The following is a 20,203-nucleotide window of genomic DNA, read 5'->3' as shown; positions in this document are numbered from 1 at the left end:
AACTGGACATTTTTCAACTCCTTTCCTTTGGAGTTGAAGGGGAGATTTCATTTCTTCATTAGTTACTGCCTTCCCTAAACACAGGCTGCCCAGGAACTCCACCCCCTTCCCGTTCAGAGCCCATTGGAGGCACTTCCCTGGCATGGTCAGCCCCCACCCCCTTAAAAACAAGGAAAGTGGAGTGGTGATTGCCTAAGACTGGGACACAGAGTCCAATTTCTTTGTGTACTCCTACCCAGTTCCTGCGTTAGTCTCAGCTTCAAATCCCCACCTGGAAAGTTAGCCCTTGGCACACCGTCTTCTTATTCAGCACAGGTGAGTCTGGAAGTGGCTAGCATTTGTGCTTTGCATCCTGCTTGGACCTGTCAAGTGGCTTTTCAGCAGCTACTAATTCCACCTTTTGGAAACTGAGGATGTAGGGCTCAGGAAACCAGAAAATGTCAGGTCTGAGTGAGAGAAAAGAACAAGCTAAGCAACACACAGAGCTCTGTGTATTCAGAGGCAAGTTGGCAGGGTTGTACTGGAACAGAGAAACTCCAAGTGGTACAAAGAGACGTGCCCAGAGTGGAGAAATCATGCTAATTGTCTGCACCAGAGCCCAAGAACTCAACCCAAAATGAAGAGAGAAAGGGGAGCCCTGTTCAGAGGCTCCAGCGCCCCACGCCTCACTCCTTTCGTCTGCCTCCTCCTGATCCAGACAGGTAGGAGATGGGGGTGGGAAGCAAAAGGGTTTGGAGAAAGAACCAAGGGGCTTCTTCGGGGGAAACCCAAGAAGGGGGGGGTCTGAATGTCTTTGTAGTGGGAGGAGGAAAGAAAGCTCAGCTGCTGTGGGAAGTCTTGTGAATTCAGTCTTTTAGCCTTGAATACATTTCTTCATCCCTCTTACTCCCTCCTGTCCTCCCCCCCACCAAAAAAAACAAAGGCTGCATGCCCTGGAGCTCCCACAACATTCAGCACATAAAGATGAGCTACATTGAACTGTTTCTTATAGTTTGGGTTGTTGGCCTGGATCCTTTTGGCATCCTTTTAGATGATGACATGCTGGTAGGGGTTTAAGGAACAGTCTGGGGAGTGGGGTACTTTGCTTTGGTCTCCTCTGGTCTTCTGTGGGATTAAAAAGGCAAAGAGTAAAAGAAGCTTTGAAGAAATAACATCATGCCTCCCCTTCATTCTCTGTTGCTCATCAACATTGACAGGGTTTCAAACCATCACAATCACCAGGCAAAATGCTTTTTTTAAACATTTACTATGTTCCAGGCATTGTGGTAAGTCACTGCAGACCTTTATGCCATGGAGACCTACATCCTGTACTGCTCCTGTCCATTTCTTAGAGAATTAGAGCTTGTTGGTGGTGTCTCATAAATAGTAGGAATGTAGGCCATTGTTAGCCTCTTAGCCTCCCACATCTGTGGCAATGTCAGCTCCCCTTGCTCGAATGAGTCTCAGTTATGTGCGACTTTCTCCCCATAGCGCCTTTGCAAGGATGAAATATAGTTGGGGGGTGGTGGTGGGAAGGGCCATCCACCTAATTTTTCTTCTTTGAGTTAAGGTTAGTGAGGTCTGGGGTATATTTTCCTTCCCATCTCTATTTTCTGCCTCTAAAAGAGGAGTTCTTAACATGTTTTTTTTTTATATCATGAACTCCCTTAATAGTCTAATGAAGCCAGTGGACCTCCTCAGAGTGTTTTAAAATGCATAATATAAAATAAATAGGATTACAATGGAAATGAATTATATTGAAATAGTTATTTTTCTATTTTAAAAAAACCTAACCAGGTTCATGGAACCCCTTAAAGGCATGGAAACCAGGTAATGTTGGGTGTCTTGGGATCCTCCCTCATAGAAAGGCTCAGGATTCACCAAGCACCTTCCCTTTGCCATGGATATATGAGACCCAGGGAAATGCCATTTTCCACAAAAATTTAATGAGGCTAAAAATCTAATGGGTCTATGAGATTAAGAAGCCAATTCTGGATTTTTAACCTTGTCTTCTCACACTTGGGAGTTGGGAGTGCCTATACTTGTGGAGGTAACCTAGGGACTGCCTGAGGGACATGCAGACTGAGGAGGGACGGAAGGAAAGGGAATGAGAATTTATTAAGTGCCTACTGTGTGCAAATATTGTCTGAGGCAGCATAACCTTCCACAACGGGGGGTTGAAAGGCCTACGTTATGTGACACTTGGTCAATGACTGTTAGCTTATTATTCCCATTGGTAGGATTGAGTGGAATTCATCCTAAACATCCCAGTTCCTACATCTGACTAAAGATAAGGTTTTTTGTCTCCTGATAACAATTACTATAGGCCAAGAGATTTCAAGCGTCTGGTTGCCATCTGGAATCATGTCAGCCTGTTAGAGTCTGGTATCTGAAGTAGAACTTGAAGGATGGGGATGTCTTTCCTACTGAAATTTCTCTCTCATAGGTAACCAATAACTTTCTTCTTGAAAAAAAAATCCGATGGATTTTTCCTATTCTTTATTTTCCTTAGTCTTTTGTTGGCATTTGACGCTACTGATCATTCCCTTCTTCTTAAAAGTGCCTTTTTTGGGGCTTCCATAACATAGTATCCTCATCTTCTCCTACCTCCCTAATCATCCCTCTTTATTCTTTGCTGGTTATTCAGCCTTCTGTACTTGCTACCTCTAGACATCCCCTGAATGCTCAGTTGTAGACATTTTGCCCTCTCTCTAAGAGAGCTCATCTACTGTCACATTTTCAACAACTATCTCCATACTAATAACTTTAAAATGTTTTATTAATGCATTTTTACTTTTACACCACATTTGCTTCTGAATAATCCCACCATCATACCCTCTTTTATAACAGACAAAAGTTATAAACAAAACCATTTGGCACATTGACTGCGACTGACAGAGCATGTAACATTCCTCATCAGTAATCCACCACTTCTCTACTAAGAGAAAGGTAATGTATTCTAACATTGCTCATCTGGAACCAGTATCGATCATTGCTTTTGATCTGTGTTCTGTTGTATTTTATTATTGTCCTCATTTATATTCTTATAGTCATCTTGTGTATTGACTATTCTTTTAGTTCTGCTTTCTTCACTCTCTGTCATTTCATAAAACTTTCCCATATTTCTCTGAATTCCTCAAATACATTGACCTTTATGGTGCTATATAATAATCCATATTCCTATACCAAGATTTGTTCAACCATTTCCAAATTTATGGGCACCCACTTTGTTTTTGTTACTACAAAAATGGCTATAATGAATATTTGGTATACTGCTAGTGACTTCAAAATCTATTGCTAAACCTGACTTCTTACCTGACATACTGTCCTATATTTCAAATTGCATCCCAGGACACCTTCCTTCAAATATCCTACTATTACCTAACCTAAAGAAGGGTAAAAATGGGGGAGTGATAGGATAGTCATGTGGAAGAATGATTAGGCTTATTTCGTGTCACTCCAGAGCTGAAGCAGAACAGTTGGAGCTGCTTAGGTGACAGTTGGAGGAAGCAAAATTTCTGTACAATAGAAGGAAAAGCTTTCTAACAATTAGAACTGTCTCAAAATGGGAAACTAACTTGTGAGGTGAGTTCCTTTTCACTGTATTTGACAACCTTCTGTCAAAGATGTGAAGAGGGTTGAACTAGGTCCTCTCTAGGGTTTTCACATCTAGAAAGATTCTAGGATTCACCTCAAACTCAACATATTCAAAATCAAATTCATCATCTTCTCCTTACCTTGCTCTGCCAACTATACTATCACCTAGCCACCTAAACTAAAAATCCTGGCATCTTCTCTCAGTCTTTCTTCTTCCTCACCCATTTATACCTTATCAACCACTAAATTCAGCCAATTCTTCCTCTAAACATTTCTTTGGCCTTTCTTCTTCATTCCCAATGCCGCCACTCTAATCCACTTCATGTATGGAGTACCACAATAAATTCAAAGCCAGTCTTCCCCCTCTCCAATCCATCCCAAATTTAAGGAGCATTTGTTTGGTTTTGGCTCATTGCCGCATAGGTTAAAATCAAGCCCACTTTGGAGTACCTCAGAGTACTCTGGCTGCAATATCTGAGTTAGCCACTAGATGGCGTTCTACTTCAGTTGTCTCTACGTGACACAGACACACATGCACAGATTGCCAAACTTTTGGAAAACTAGGATATCCTCTCTGGCCTTTACAAAGTACTCAAAGCCAACCACTCAAGACTGTTCTCCCCTTTGAATTTAGGCAGCTGCTTCCTACCCTTTTAGCAAAAAGATGTCAACTGTTTGTGCAAGTTACTGTGCTCCAAATCTAGGAGATGAAATGTTAACATTTAAAATAGTGATTGTTATAAATCATCTTGACTCTGTCTCCACACATTGGGAATATTCATTCTTTCAGTTTCTCTTCCTTCTGTACCATTGATTTAGAGATGTACAACCTGTAATCTCTGCAGTTATATCATACAGAATTAAAAGTAGATAAGTTCTCTTTGGTATATAGGGACATGCAAAGTTACCTATATCTTCCTTTTCCTTTTCCTTCCTATTCTTCTTGCAGAGGGGGAGAGCCCAAGGATCATAGAAAATGGGGGAATAAGAGGGACTTCTGTGCCAAACCATGTGGATAAAGGAGTGTGGAGAGAACAAAGAAACTCTGGCTTACCAGTCTAAATTGCTAGGCAGATTTCATTGAACTCATGGTTCTCAGCATCTCTAGGTGGCAAACCATTGGGGTCTGGTGTCTTCTCTCCTTGTGGTTTGGATCACCCCCTCAGTTGTGTCATTTCCACTTCTGTTTTTTTAAAGCTTTTTTGTCTTCTCCTCTTGTGGTTTGAATCAGCCCCTCAGCTGTGTCATTTCCACTTCTGTTTTTTTAAGCTTTTTTTCCCCAATTAACATATTTATCCCTCCTTTGCCCAGAATGTCTCTCCCCGCATTGGAAAATAAAAGAAGGGGAAAAAGCAAACCACTTCTGTTGGTTCATGCTATTTCCCCCTGCCTGGAAATAGCATGGAAATGTCTCTTCTTTCCACTCCTCCCCACCTACCCAAATCTTTCCCATCTTTCAAGACTCATCCTGAGTTCCACCCTTTCCATGAAGCTTTCTCCTACTACTTTGGTTAATACTAATCTCTCCCAGTCTTGACTTCTCATAGTATTTACTGTTCATATCACATATATTATCACTAAATTATATTCTGCCTACTATTATTATTTGACTGTTTCATGTATGGAAATCCAGTTTTCCCAACCAGACTGTATTTCTCTGAGAGGAGAGATGATAGATCTCATACTTCTTCTGAATCTTCTACCCCTCCCCTCCAAAAACATTAGCACAGTGCAAGGCACATAAGTGCTTGATATACTTGTAAGCAAATCACTTCAACAAACACTTATACCTGTTCTGTGCAGAACAGCTAAGTTGGTGCTAGAGTTTTAAGGTTTTAGATGACAGGACGAGAAGTTTGGATTTGTAAAGTCCAGTAGCTAGTAAAGTGCGTGGTGAGATCTGAAAAGAGAAGTTCATTATCAGCTGGACAATCAAGAAAGGCTTCCCAAAATATTTGTCATTTGAGTTAGATTTTAAAGGATTGTTAGGAGTTCAATAGGAAAAGGCAAAAAGGAGACAGAGGACATGGTAGGCATTGGAACAGTATAAGCAAAGGCAGAGAAATGGGAAGATATGGGGCATGCAAACACTATTTCAGATTGGCTAGAAAACAGGGTTTTTAGAAAGAGAGTAGAATAGACATGGTCAGAATGGAATTGCTAGATTTCAGAAGGCCTTGAATTCCATCCAAAGGAATTTCAACTTTTCTCCATAGGCAAAATTGAACCGCTGAGGAATTATGAGAAAAAAAGTGACATGGTCAGACCTATTCATAAGGAATATTGGTGCCTGGCACCAATGAGAAAGATAGTTTGGCCTGAGGGACATTGTAGAAATAGGAAGACATGTAAGATGGCAACCAGCGAGACTTTAGAAGACTGATGATGAAGCATATTTTCTGCTTCTTGTCAGATAAGTGGTGGGCTACAGATGTAGAAGGAATGTTCTTGTATCCCTGATGCTTAGCATATTGCCTGGCACATAATGGACACTTAAAAATACTTTTTGAATTAAACTGAATTCTTTTGGAGGTGGGGTGGGAAGGAGTCATCAAGAAGGGATAACAATATAAAAAGGTCATCATTAATTTTTTAAAAAGAAGTAGGTTTTGGGGAACAATAAGCTTGGCTTTGTTAATGTTAAATTTGAGGCAACAATGGAATGTACAGGTACAAATGTCCTGTGAGAAGTTAAAGATATGAGTCTGAAACTTGGGCTCCAAACTGGATCTCAAAGATTCAAATAAAATATTAGGAGCTATCAAGAGTTGATAGCTAAATCAATTACTAATCAGTTATCAAGGAAGAGGGTATATAGAAAAGGGCAAAGAATAGAACCTTGGGAAATAACTTTAAGGCAATAGGAAGAGGATGATAACCTAGTAAAGGCAGCTAGGTGGCACAATGGAGAAAGCACTGAGCCTGGTGTCAGAAAGATCTGAGTTCAAAGGTGGCCTTGACACTTACCAGCTGGGTGACCCTGGACAAATCACTTAGCATCTGTTTGCCTCACTTTCCTCATCTGTAAAATGGGGATAATAACACACCTCCCTTCCAGGGCTGTCGTGAGGATCAAATGAGATAATATTTGTAAAGTGCTTAGCTTAGTAAGTGCTACATAAATGTTAGCTACTAGTAGTAGTAAAAGAAACAGACGGGGAAAAAGTAGGAAAAGAAGCCTGATAATGTGACATCTCAGAAACAAAGGGAGTAAAAAAATTGAAAAGGAAGTGGCAATCAAGTATGTCAAATGCTGCAGAGAGCTCAAGAAAGAAAAAAATTGAGAAAAGGCCATTATCTGGCAACTGGGAGTTCAGGGGTGGAGCTAGATTACAAGGGACTGAGGAAAGAATGAGTAAGAAGGAGCGGGATCACTAGATAACTTTTTCAAGAAGTTTGGACATGAAGAAGAAGAGAGAGTTGGTAGCAGGGTGGGGTAGAAGGATTAACAGACTTTTTTTTACATTTGGGGAGACATGAGCATGTTTGAAGTCAGATGGGTAGAAACAGGCAAAGAGGGAGAGATTAAAGATGCATGAGAGAGAAGGGATTATTGTTGGAATAAGGTCGTATAGGAGGGCATAGGGTCTTAGCTCAAGAGATAGAAGTGACCACAGAGGCCGTCTAGTCTAACCTTCTCATTCTCTAAATGATGAAACTGAAGCCCAGAAAAGGTAAATGATTTGCTCAAGGTCACATAGGTAATAGATGGAATTTGAGTGCAGGGCCTCTGACTCCATATCCATTATTCTTTTCACGATGCTTCCTGAAAGTGCATGGGGTCAAGGGATGACCTTTGCAAAGAAAGGTAGTGGCTTAAGCAAAGAGTAGAGTTGCCTTTTCCTCTAAAACAGAAGGAAAGGAGAAGAGAGTGGGTGAGATGCAACGGTCGAGTGTAGGGCTGCATGCAGAATGGCCTTAGAAAACTAGGTATGTGCTATAGAGGAATGTTGATGCATTTGGAAGCTTCAGGAGAAAGAAAAAGTTTGAAAATTTTCTTGTGGAGAATGAAATCCATTGCTAATCACAGTGTCCTGCACATCCCAATGCCCCAGCCTATAGTTTCGTCAGTGTAGGGAAAAACCTGATATGGAAACTTCTTCTACCAGATATATTTCAGTAACCCAGTAATTTTTAATCTTAGAGAGCTGTTTGGGCACACTAAGAGGTATCATGTTTTAGAGGCAGGGTGTGACTAAAGTGTTCGTCAATGGGTGGTCAGGATATGACTGAGGTGGTGAGTGTAGAGAAAGAGGGGGTCTAAGAGTTGAAGAGACTGAGGAATTATGTACTTAGACTATTAGATCCATCATCATGACTGTTGAAGGTGGGATAATGGCAAGAGGTGGCTAGAAGACAAAACTGTTTAGATGCTGAAGTCATTGAAGAAGTTGGAAGAGTACTCTGGAGGCCGACAAGGATAAAGAATAGATAATGTGGGTTGTAATGAATGAATGTTAGTTGTTTTTAAAGATCTCCAGGAAAGGAGATTCCACAGTGTCTTTAATCATTTCATTCACTATCAAAAAATTCTACCTTATAGGAAGATGCCCCAGATGAAAAGTCCTGCAACTGCCCTAGCTATCACATCTCAGACCTTAATTGAATTCTGGGAGGAGTGCTATACAGATGAACTGAATTATGAGATTGGAGGCATATTCTGTCATGGATAGAGGCTAGGAAACAAAGTACAGAGATAGAAAGCCATTTCTCTGGGTGGAGCAGGTGTTAACAGTGATACTGCTCACCTCCTCACAATGGCACAGTGGGGAGATCTTTGAACCTGGAGTCACAAGACCTGGTTCAAATCTCAGCGCTGATATTTACTACTTATGTGACCTTGGGCCTCCTTGGACCTCAGTTTCTTCATCTGGAGAATGAGGGTGTTTGACTAGGTGATCTTGGAGGTCCCTTGGAGGACCCTATAAAGCATCCCAACGTTATAGTCTTATCTAGAATTCTTTTGGATGACCTGGAGGAAGGAGAGAACAAAATGAAATCTCTAGGTTTGCAGATGACCCCAGGCTGTGGAGACAAACTGCTGGAAAATCTCATGAGGTTATGTGAGTGAGCAGAAATGAGGCAGGTGAGTCAGTGTGGACAAGTGTAAAAAAAGTGCATTAGATAGAAACAACCAAAACTTTATTCATAGGACGATGGGCTTTGATCTGTTAGTTATGATCCAGGATACTGGAGTTACTGCCAACTGTTTCCTAACAGCATTAGCACTGTGTGCCAAGATGCCATAGGGGCCCCAAATGGCTATGAATGTGTTTGTGGCCATTCTTAGGAAGTCAATTAGAAACAAAACAAACTTTTAAAGTGTGTTGTTGTGATTGTTGTTGTTACTATGACTACTATTACCACCCCCACCTCAGTTATGGTCTTTCTCTAATGCCTCATCTGGGCATGGAGGTAACTTTGGGTTCTATGAGGCTGTATCCTTAGGGCACAAGCTATAGGTCCTAAACAAGAGACTTCAAGTACAGACCCAGTGATGGAGTTGTTTGTCATTTGGGGACTTAGCCTAGCAGCTAAATTCAGTGACTACAGCAGCTCACTACGGCCATCTACTGATAGATCCAGGAGTTGCAACCTCCATGGATGGAGAGATTGTCCACAGTGACTCAACTTCATGAAGTACTGAATTAATTATAGTTACCAATTATTAAAACTTAATAATTATTATACTCGTATACAGAGGTACCTGATCTACTGCCTACATTTCTGGTATCTATACTGCGAGGAAGATATAATAATAGAATAAGAAAAAATAAGAGAAAGGAAACTAAAATAATTAAAAAGAAAAAGAACTTTAAGAAGACAGATGAAAAAATTAGGACTTCCATCTCAAAAAATGAAGACTAAAAAAAGATACATAGAAATCTCTGTAGTATGTGAATAGAGTGAATATGGACCAAATCCCCAAATACTAGGATCTGAGGTTACTACTTGAAGCTTCAAAGAGGTACTTTTGGGACAAATGAAAATAAATTGTAATTCTATAGTACAACTTTACCCCAAGAGGTGGTAGAGAGATTGGAAAAGGCTTCCTGGATTTTAGTTGGAACTTGAAGGAAGCTAGGCAAGTCAGTGGGTGGGGATGAGGAGGGAGAACATTCCAGGCATGGAGGACAACCAGAGCAAATGCCCAGATCCAAAGGACAGAATGTCTTGTTCAAGTAATAGTAAGAAGGCCAAGTGTCATTGGATCAGAGGATATGTGTCAGGATTATGAAGTATAAGACTGAGAAGGTGAGGGCATGGGAGGCATAGGTTCTGAAAGGCTTTGAACACCAAAGAGAGGATTTTATACTTGATCCTAGAGGTAATAGGGACCATTGGAGTTTCCTGAGTAGGGAGGTCACTTAGGAAGATCATTTTGACAGCTGAGTAGAAGATGGCCTGGAGTGTGGAGAGACTTGGAGGAGGCAGACCAACCAGCAGGCTATTGTAATAGACCTCTGAGGTCCCTTCCAACTCTGAGGTTCTGTGATTCTGATTAAAACAATACAAGGGGCAGTCCAAACTTCAGGAACCTGGGAGTGATAGTTCTGATTTGCCACACCCTGTAGATTCCTCTACATATATCATACCTACATAAACATCTAGACCACTTCAACAAAACGAAGATGATTTCTTTGGTGTCACTGGGAGAGGTTGGAGGCAGATGATACTTATATGGCAAAGTGGAAAAAACACTGGATTTGAGTGCCAAAGACTCGGTTCTAATAATTACTATCTATGCAACCTAGGAAAAATCATTTACCTCCTTTACTGATGGGGCTTCAATGTCTTTCTTTTTAGAATGGAGGGTCGAATTAGAGAGGGTCTCTAAGATCTTTTCTAGCTCTACATTCTCTGATGCTCTGCTTTCCAAAGATATCTCATTTTACAAATGCCAACCTGCTTAGGGAAGTAGGAAGGCTAATTTTGCCAAATCAGTGAGGAAACAGTTAAAAGAGTTTTGGATTAGATAAACAAAACAAAAGGAAAGGAAGCAAATGAGATGGTAGTGAGATGGCAGAGTAGATACAGCACTGGACTTTTAAGTCAGGAAGACTTGAATTTGACTCCTGCCTCACATGGTTTTGAGCTGCATGACCCTTGGCAAGTCATTTAACTTCTTCATCTTCAATTCCCTCATCTGCAAAATAAGGATAATAATGATCACATACATAACAGGGTTTTGTGAGTATTGAATCAGATAATGTATGTAAAGCACTTTGCAAATCTTAACACTCTACATAAATGTTAGGTGTTAATAATTATTATTAAATGGCTGAGCAACTCATAAGATATTGTCATAATGAAATATTAAGGTACCTGAAGGAATAAGGAATACTAAAAATTCAAAGAAATATGGGAAATTCATATGAAATGACTCAGTGAACAAAGCAGAAACAAATGAATGATGTGCACAAGCATGACAATCATGTAAATGAAGACAATTTTAATGGCAAAATTCAGATAAAAAACATTGAACAGAATTGGTACTAATTTATAAAGCATACAGTCAATCATTTAAGCATTTATTAAGTGCCTACTACAGGTGACTCCAAGAAGCTATAGCATGTACAAGGGCTAGAGCCTGGTAAAACCATCTCAGCAAACTAAGCCATGTTGAGGATAATGACAGGCCTCAAACCCATCAGTAAATCGGGGGGTGTCTACCCCAAGCATGTGAAGACTTCCGCAGGCAGAATTTACTAATAGCTTCCAGGAATAGGGGATTGATAGTACCACTATATCCTGCCCCCATCAGACGTCATCTGGAGTTTTGATTTCAGTTATAAGCATTACAACTTAAGAACATTAATATTGTCCAGAGGACAAGCAGGACAGTGAAGGCCCTTGAATCCATGCCGAATGAAGATCAGTTTAAGCAACTGGACATGATTAGCCTCTAAACGAAAAGACTTTGGGGGATATGTGATAGCTCTCTGCCAGTGTCTGGAGAGATGTCACGTGAAAGAGAGGTTAGAACTGTTCTGTTTGGCACCAGAGGGCAAGACCACAAGCAGTGGTTAGAGATTTTCAAGGCAAATTGAAGCTTGATGTCATGGGGGAAAAATGTTCAAAAGCAGACAGGATTGTACTGAGAGATGGTGGGACCTCCCTGCTCCTTAGAGGTCTTCAAGCAGAGATTGGATAAACATCGAGGATGTTTTTGTATACGTGGATTGGGTGAGGTGGCTGCTGAGGTCCCTTCCTAGTTTCAAATTCTGTGATTTTGTGATTCATATGTCAGTTCCTGCAGGAAGCATTTCCTGATCTCCGACTTCCCCCATACTTGCCTTTAGGCAATAATGATTTTTCCATCTTTAGTGCACTTTGTTTTCACCTCCCTAATGTACTTATCATACACGGTCTTATAGTATAGCAGTTATTTGCATTTACATCACATTCCCCAACTTGACAGTAAGCTGGACGAAAGTAGGGATGTGTGTCTTCTCTTTCCCCACAGTGGAAATTAATGTTAATAAATATAAATATTAATAAATGTTTGTTGAGCACTTATTCAATTTTAATCCAAACCTCTCATTTTACAAATAAGCAGACTGAGGTCTCAAAAAGTTAAGCGAGTTAATTAGGTCACAAAGCTAGTTAGTATCTAGGTATAGGTTTCAGACTCTCTTCCAGTTTGTTGTTGTTTTGTTTTTCTCTATTGCAATGCAGTTTCCCATCTGTTTATAACAATATTGGATAGGGTAGGGTTAGAATTAATTCCCTATACCAGACTCTGTTTTTTGAAAATAGTATTTTGTTTTTTCCAGTTACATGTAGAGACAATTTTTAACATTCATTTTTATAAATTCTGAGTTCTCAATTTTCTCCCTCCTTCCTCGTCTCCCCTGTCCTCTCCTTCCTCGCAATTTGATATGGGTTATATATGTAAAATATATTTCCATATTACAGACTCTCATTTTTCTTTATTGCCTTAGAAAGAGGAACTTCTGCTTAGATGCTAGCAATAGTGAGCTAGGTGGGTAGCAGGGCAAACCCAGGCATAATGATGAAGTTTAACTTCAAGCTCTTAGACTACCTTTATTTGCCTTTTCTCCCTAATATCCTTCTTCCTTTCAGATACCCTATACCTATATGTTCTTTCTACCTTGTTCATCTCTTGCAAACCCCACCAAAATCAAAACTTTACTCAGGAAAGAACATGATAAACTTATGAATGAAGTGAAGATGACTTTTATCCCCTCTTCCAACAGTATTTGCATTTTAATGGAAAACACAGCTACATTGACTTAAGCTTAAGGAATTAAGTCCTAGTTGTGAAATTTCAGATACTGACTGTGTGGGGAAATTTTATGGGTAAAAGGATGCTTTCCTCTGATCTTGAAATCAATTAATCTGCTTGTAACAGCCGCTCTTCCTAGCAAAGGGACTTTAACAGGAAGAGGTAGGAGATTCCTCTGGGAGTTTTCTGCATGAGTAGGGGAGGTGGTATCTGTGTCTAAACTTGGCATTCAACAAGGCAGGGTGCAGCCAATCTATGCTGTCCTTTGTCCTCAGTGTGCCATCTTTGGAGAGAGAGCCAGGCACTTACAACTGAATGATACTACCACCCTCCATTTGCTGTGGGGTCCTCTGAGATTATTGGGTAACATATTCCATAAAGAGGAAAGAAATCCTGGAATAAGGGACTCCTAGATGACCTCCTTTGTCTTTTGGGAGCCACTGGAACAGTGGTGAGAATAGAAATTTCCCATTATACCTTTAGAGGACCTGGGGTCTCAAGTGGCTAGAATGTGGTCAAGAAGATGGAACTGAGAGAGGTATAGAGCCAAGGGACTAGAAGAATAAATGTATGTGATGTAAAGAGAAAGGATGAAGATGAAAGCTAGACTGTAGGCAATGGGACAGATGAAAACAATGGGGCCTAAGATGTGGAAAATGGTAGGGGAAACAGAGCACTGTATTAGAACTAGGGATACAAATAACAAAAAAGAAAACAATAAAACAATCCTTGCCCTCAATTAGCTTACATTCCAATAAGGGTAGAAAACACAGAAAGGGTAGTGGTGGCTGAAAAGGAGTATCTTGGTTTGGGAAGTTACAGGGATGCTGAGTAGAACCATAGGCAAATAGATTGGCATGCCCCTTCTAGTAACAATGGCAGTACTGATTTTCTAATGGTTCCAGAACTTGAAAACAAGGGAGTTGGGGGGATAGTGGTGAGAGGACAGCAAAACAGACAGAAAGGTGGCTATCAAGATGTCCAGACCAAAAAGAAAGGGGAGTGGAGGGACAAGAGTAACTAAGGAAAAGTCAGAGTGATGGGTGGTAGGAATGGGGTAAGAACAAATCCTTTACTTCCTGTGGAAGGTCTGACATTGTCCGCTTTCTTCTTGGATGCCTCTCTCTAGGCTCACTGGAAGGGGTGAACATCACAAGCCCAGTGCGTCTGATCCATGGTACTGTGGGGAAGTCGGCTCTGCTCTCTGTGCAATACAGTAGCACCAGCAGTGACAAGCCAGTAGTTAAGTGGCAGCTGAAGAGGGACAAGCCAGTGACAGTGGTACAATCCATTGGCACTGAGGTCATTGGCACCCTGAGGCTTGACTACCGTGACCGAATCAGGCTCTTTGAGAATGGCTCCCTTCTCCTCAGTGATCTTCAGACATCTGATGAGGGCACCTATGAGGTAGAGATTTCCATCACTGATGATACTTTCACTGGAGAAAAGACCATCAACCTCACTGTGGATGGTAAGACTCTGAAGCTAGCTGCCTGGAGAGAAGGCATAGATTAGGGACTGAGGGCCAGGGAGTGATATTGAGCCTATGTAGGTGGTAGAACAGAATGAGTAGCTTCAGAATAAACCACTCAGAAATTTTTCCAGATGGGTCAATCCAGGGCACACAGGCCACCCACATGAAGAGAGGCCAGGAACTGGGGATTGGGTGATTGGAGGCTAAGAACCAGGTCCACTGAGCCAGGCCAGGTGGGCCAAGGCTGAGTTTAGCCAAAGCTTCTTTTTTTTAAAAGCTTAATTATTTTAAAATGTAAAGCCCAGTAGCCCCGAGAAAGGGTGAGGGCTCTGGAGCTTCAATCAAAGGAGAGAGAAAGAAGATATTGGACTGTATCATTCCTGAAGGGTCCTATCAGCTCAGACTCAGTAATAGGAAGAATTTTAGTGGATCACAAGCAGAAAGTAGGAATTGTGAGGCTCCCAGGTCTCTAACCCACAGTCTTCTCACCTTTGCTCTGCCCAGTTCCCATTTCAAAACCTCAAGTAGTGGTGGCTTCATCTACTGTCCTGGAGCTCAGTGAGTACTTCACATTGAACTGTTCCCATGAAAATGGTACCAAAGCCAACTATACTTGGCTGAAGGATGGCAAGCCACTCAGCAATGACTCAAGGATGCTCCTGTCCCCTGACCAAAAGGTGCTCACCATTACACGAGTGCTTATGGCAGATGATGACATCTATAGTTGCTTGGTGGAGAACCCCATTAGCCAAGGCCGAAGTGTCCCCATCAAGCTTACTGTGTATCGTGAGTATCCTTTCCCGGAAGAGCTCAGAGCTCAGCAGGGCAGGTGTCCCACAGCAAGAGACATCATCCCAACCTGGTTGCTACAAGACATCATGACCAGATTTGAGTCATACCAGACTTGTATGTATAACGGCAAAGAGCAAACTCTACTCATTAAATACTTGATGATTATGCTGATGAATAGAAACAGAAAGGAATGGGTACCTTGCAAAAGTGACATCATCTGGTATTCCCCACTCCCACCATCCCTACATTGAATTTCTTTTTAAAAAGTTAATTTTTTTAATAAACAGAAATTGCTTTTTCTCTCCTTCCTCTTTCTCTCCATTGAAAGAGAAAAAAAAACCAAGACTCTTGTGACAAATAGATATAGTTAAGAAAAACAAATTTCCAAATTGTCCTTGTCCAAAAAGTGTGCCTCAGTCTGCACCCTAAAGTCCATCACCTCTGTAGAGGTGAGATGCATGCTTCATTACTGGTCCTCTGGAATTGTCCTACAGTGAAATTCTATCCTAGAGAAATTCTTTCTACCATCTTTTCCCTGCTTGTTTGCTATTTCACTCTATAACAGTTCTCAACTCCCTAAATGTCTTTCTCCAGGGAGAAGCTCCCTCTACATCATTCTGACCACAGGAGGTATCTTTCTCCTTGTGACTTTGGTGACAGTCTGCGCATGTTGGAAACCCTCCAAAAAGTCTGGGTAACTACTGAATTTTGCATCCTGAGCCAGAGATTACACCCTAACATTCCCTTCTGTTACGCTACCTTCAAAGACCTTAAACCCACTCAATGCCTGTAATGTAGCATCTCCTTGTTAATAAATAACACTGCTGAAATGGAATATCTTCCTGTTCTCATAACCCCACTCTTCTTTCTTCATCACTAACAAATCAACCAAAAACACCCTTCCTGTCCCAAGAACTCTCCTAAGCCCACCAGGTCCTTGCGTCTTCCAGCCCTTCTCCCATCCATCTATGTCTGTACTCAAGGCACTCGGGCTATTTTGCAGAAAGAAGCGGAAGCTGGAAAAACAGGGCTCTCTAGAGTATGAAGATCAAAATGATGACCACCTGAAACCTGAAGGTGAGAAGAAGGTGGGGGGGGCCCTCTCTTCCCCATCCCATCCAGCTCAGGTGAACAATAGAGCAGTAGTATAACAACACAAGATCTCCCCAAGGCCCAGGGTGATTCTAAGATGGGGGAGCAAGAGTCCAGACAATCCAAGACTTGTCAAGATTTCAAGTGAAAGTTTCTCCTGTATTTATACATAGCAGGGTCTGCTTTAGAAAGGATTGGAAATCAGTTGAGTCACTTATTCCTGGAATGTCAGAGACATGACTGCTATTTTTTGATTGAGAGGTTGCTTGGATTCAAGAGAGTAGTTAAGAACCTCTGAGCTCGGGTGAGTGATTTGGGAAGTGCCAAGTGTGAGGAGCACAATGATGCTGGACGAAGGGTCTGCAGTGCACTGGGATAGGTAGGCGATTCCCTCAATTTCTCTTTTGTGCAGTAGAGACACTCCCCCGAAGTGGAGAACATGAGCGGAAGAACCCTATGGCCTTGTACATCTTGAAGGATAAGGTGAGAAAGCTCTGGACAGAGTCCCAGGGGGGCAGGCCTGCTGAGAGACTAGCAAGGACTTGAATGGGATTTGAACTTGGCGGCAGAATTGGGGGCAGGGGTGCTGTGAATCACGGAGAATTGGATTGGATGGGGGTGTGACGCTTCCAATCAGCTGGTTAGGTTTGTCTCACTGACCACTAGCATCCCATTGCAGGACCCACCAGAAGGGGAGGAGAGCTCAGCCCCCGACCCTCGGAGCACCTCTGAGCCCGGCCCGCCGGGTTACATCTCTTCTACTGCCCCAGGCCGCTCCCCCGGGCTGCCGATCCGGTCAGCCCGCCGCTACCCGCGCTCTCCTGCCCGCTCTCCCGCCACTAGCCGAACGCACACTTCCCCCAACCGGTCCCCGAGCTCCCCCGGCCGCTCCCGCAGCTCCACACGCACCCTCCGGACTGCCGGCGTGCACATGATCCGGGAGCAAGAGGAGGCCGGCACCGTGGAGATCAGCGCCTAAGCCCTCCCAGGGCCCTGCCTCCACCTGATGGGACCATAGTCTCCCGTTTGGGGGCGAGGCCAGGATAGCCTCGCAGAGGGCAGAGAGTTTGCAAAGGGAAGTCACGTGCATTTGGGAGTCAGAGCGTGTGTGTATGAAGAGGTGTGAATGAGTGTGACTGACCATGAACCTGTGCAAATGTGTGGCTGAGCATGCCTGAGTGATGTAGGGTATGTCCGTGCTTCCCGTTTAACAGCTGGGTTCCAGGTTGACTGCAGCAGGTGGGTGTGGATTGTGTCCTCTTAGGACCCGCCTGTAGATTATTAAATTCCTGGCCTGCCCCTACAGGAGCCTTACAGAGACTAACAACAGTAATCCTAACACCCTGGACTGGTCTGTGCCCTCCTCTAGGGCTCCCAGGTTTTTACCCTTCACCTTTCTTTCCACATTCCTGGCCTGCCTACCTCTGGGAGCTCCTTTTTTTTTCTTTTTTTTATTAAGCAGGACATTGAAACACAAAACAGAGACATCAGTTTGCTCCAAGTTCACAGAGCAGTTTAGGACTAGAGAAAATGACAAGAGCTTTAGTCAAGGCAGGAACTGTGTCCAGACCATGAGGAGACCAGAGGCTGCTCACATCATGGGGGAAATCAGTAGGTGGGTGACTTTTATATCACCCTGCACAACTCCCCACCCCTCTCCCCAGTAAGGTGGGTATTATATGGATGTTTTCCTTCTGGGATTATCATAGTGCAAGCTGGTGGTTCTGCCTAGAAGAAGGCATATCCCTGAGGAGAGACTAGAACTGTAGGTTCTGCTTTAGGGTGGAGAGAATTACTTTTCCCACTGCTTCAATCATGGGGGACCTTGAGCAAGTTTCTTCATTTCTTTAGGCCAGGATTTTCTCATTTGTATGCAACCCAAGAGTTGCATGTAGGATGGTGAGTTGAATTAGATTATCTCTAAGGTCTCTTTAAGTTCAAACAACCTCTTAGACTATGAGTCTATGGTAGGTAAAGAGGTAGGTAGCTCTGTTTGACTCCTATTCCACAAGCAAACAGCCTCCTTGGAAACTACAAGCTCCTGACCTGGGTTCTACAAACATCAAAGGATTCAAACCCCTGGTCCTGAGAAAAGCATGCATTATTGTCAGTCCTCTCCCAAGGCCCTTTCTCTACTTCCTCAGCATAACACAAGGCAATCTTTTCTGTCCCTGTTAAAGAGAACACCATATCTGAGGAGAAGGAGTTAGAGATTTTATCCTTTGGGAGCAAAGATTCTACACCATTCCCTAAGAAATATGTCTGTTTTCCCATTGAACCTTCTTCTCTCCACCCCAACTTCCATATCTTCCCTCTCCCAACAAAACTTGCAAACAATCAGAATCCCTGGGAAAGAAACTAGAGGCCCCTATTGGACAGACCTTGCTAACTCTTTTCCTCATATTTGGATAGGAGAAAACAAAGGTTCCACTCTTTGGAGTGGATTCTCAATGACTAAGTCTCCTGAGAGGTTGGGCAGATCATCTTCTGACTCTTGGCCCCCTGCCACTCAATCTCCCTCTCTCAGACACCTGGGTCCTTGGGAAGCAGGGCAAGGGTATCTTCCCTAATTGAACTAACAACTCAATAGTGAGGGACTAGGCTAGGTCCTCGTGTGTAGTTGGCTTTGTGTTTCTGCCACCCATACCGTCCATAGAGAGGCAATAATCTACTGTGTGTGGAGAGAATGCAATTAAAAAGCTGAAAGTGAGGGAGGCCCCTCAAGGGAGCCAGGCTCTGTGTACTCTGTCCTCCCCTACACTTTCAAGGCTAGAACATTCGCCTCATGCCTTTCCTGTCACAGCCACCTGTGAAGAATGTAGCCTTGCCCTCAGGCAAACTACCACCCAGAGCTCTGGTGGAGTGATTCAAAGGATTTAAGCCCTTTGGCCCTAGACTTTTCACTTTTTACTGCTTTTAAAATTGAGCCCAACCCCAATTTCAGGCACCAAGATTCCTAGACCTTGACCTCTGAGCTGGCTTGGCTCCTTGGGTTCAGAAATCCCTTGCACCCCAAACTTAATAATCCTGTGATGTTCTGGGTAAATATCAAAGCATTCCCATCATGTAAAAATGCAGGGTAATTACACCAGACAGGGGTTAGAAGTTCAGAACAACAATTTTTTTTCTTTATAGCCCCTAACTTCAGTCATATACTCTGGAGCCGTAGACCCACCCTGATCTGCTGCAGCCCTTGATATCACTATACTGGGCACCTCCCTCAAGTTTGTTGGTTCTCTAAGTCCTGCACGCCTCCTTACAGCCCTGTGCCATGTCCACTGTTGACCTAGTCCAGACAAGGTTTGAGCCAAAGCCTATGGGCAACAACAGTAGAACCTGTGGTAGAATGCTATCCTGTACTTGTCTTAAATGTCACTATCCCAGAATTTTATTCCTCTCCCTTCTGATTCTGTGCTCCCCACAAGAAATTTAAAGAGAGCTTATCCTTGATACAGCTCCTATTGTCATAAGAACCGATTCCTCTAGATCCGCCAGGTAACCTGTCCATTCATCCCAGCAAACTGAAGGCACACATTTTTGATTCTTCAAATCAACACTAATTTAGAGAAATGAATGTTAGAGGAATATCTTCTAGGTTGGAAGGTGTAGCCTTTGTCCTCTTCTTTTTCGCCTTGTTCCCAGACAACTCTACTTTCTCCTCCCACTCTTCCCACCTCTGCTAAACCTAACCGAATTATGCCTCAAGCAAGTGGTATGTAGGATGAGGGAAACAGATCAAGACGGCTTTTGACAGCTTTAATTCCCCTCACCTATTTCTGGAGGCAGGAAGGGAGCAAACATAAAAGCACCCATCCTATCATCCTCTATGTCTCCCTTTTTCTTTTCCTTCCTTCCTCTTCCCTTAGAAAAGCAGCTGTAGCGGAAAGAAACTGGACTTGGAGGACCCAAGTTCAAATCCTAGTTTTGCCACATACCATCTATATGACCTTGGGCAAGTAATTTAACTTTTTTGAGCCTTATTTTCCTCATATTAAAAAAAATGGAGATGGTAATACTTG

General features: G+C 42.6%; 1 protein-coding gene across 1 annotated transcript; it reads left to right on the top strand.

Moving 5' to 3' along the window:
- Positions 1 to 171: 171 nt before the first annotated feature.
- Positions 172 to 18,959, top strand: HEPACAM (hepatic and glial cell adhesion molecule). Its single transcript, XM_036746700.1, has 7 exons — positions 172 to 701; positions 13,956 to 14,297; positions 14,805 to 15,086; positions 15,687 to 15,786; positions 16,096 to 16,169; positions 16,597 to 16,667; positions 16,864 to 18,959. The coding sequence occupies exons 1-7, from the start codon at positions 617 to 619 to the stop codon at positions 17,161 to 17,163; spliced, it is 1,254 nt and encodes a 417-aa protein (XP_036602595.1). The 5' UTR covers positions 172 to 616; the 3' UTR covers positions 17,164 to 18,959.
- Positions 18,960 to 20,203: the final 1,244 nt, after the last annotated feature.

This window comes from Trichosurus vulpecula, chromosome 2, assembly GCF_011100635.1.
Source record: "Trichosurus vulpecula isolate mTriVul1 chromosome 2, mTriVul1.pri, whole genome shotgun sequence".
In the NCBI taxonomy this organism is placed as follows: Eukaryota; Metazoa; Chordata; class Mammalia; order Diprotodontia; family Phalangeridae; genus Trichosurus; species Trichosurus vulpecula.
This window is presented reverse-complemented; position numbering and strand designations above follow the sequence as displayed.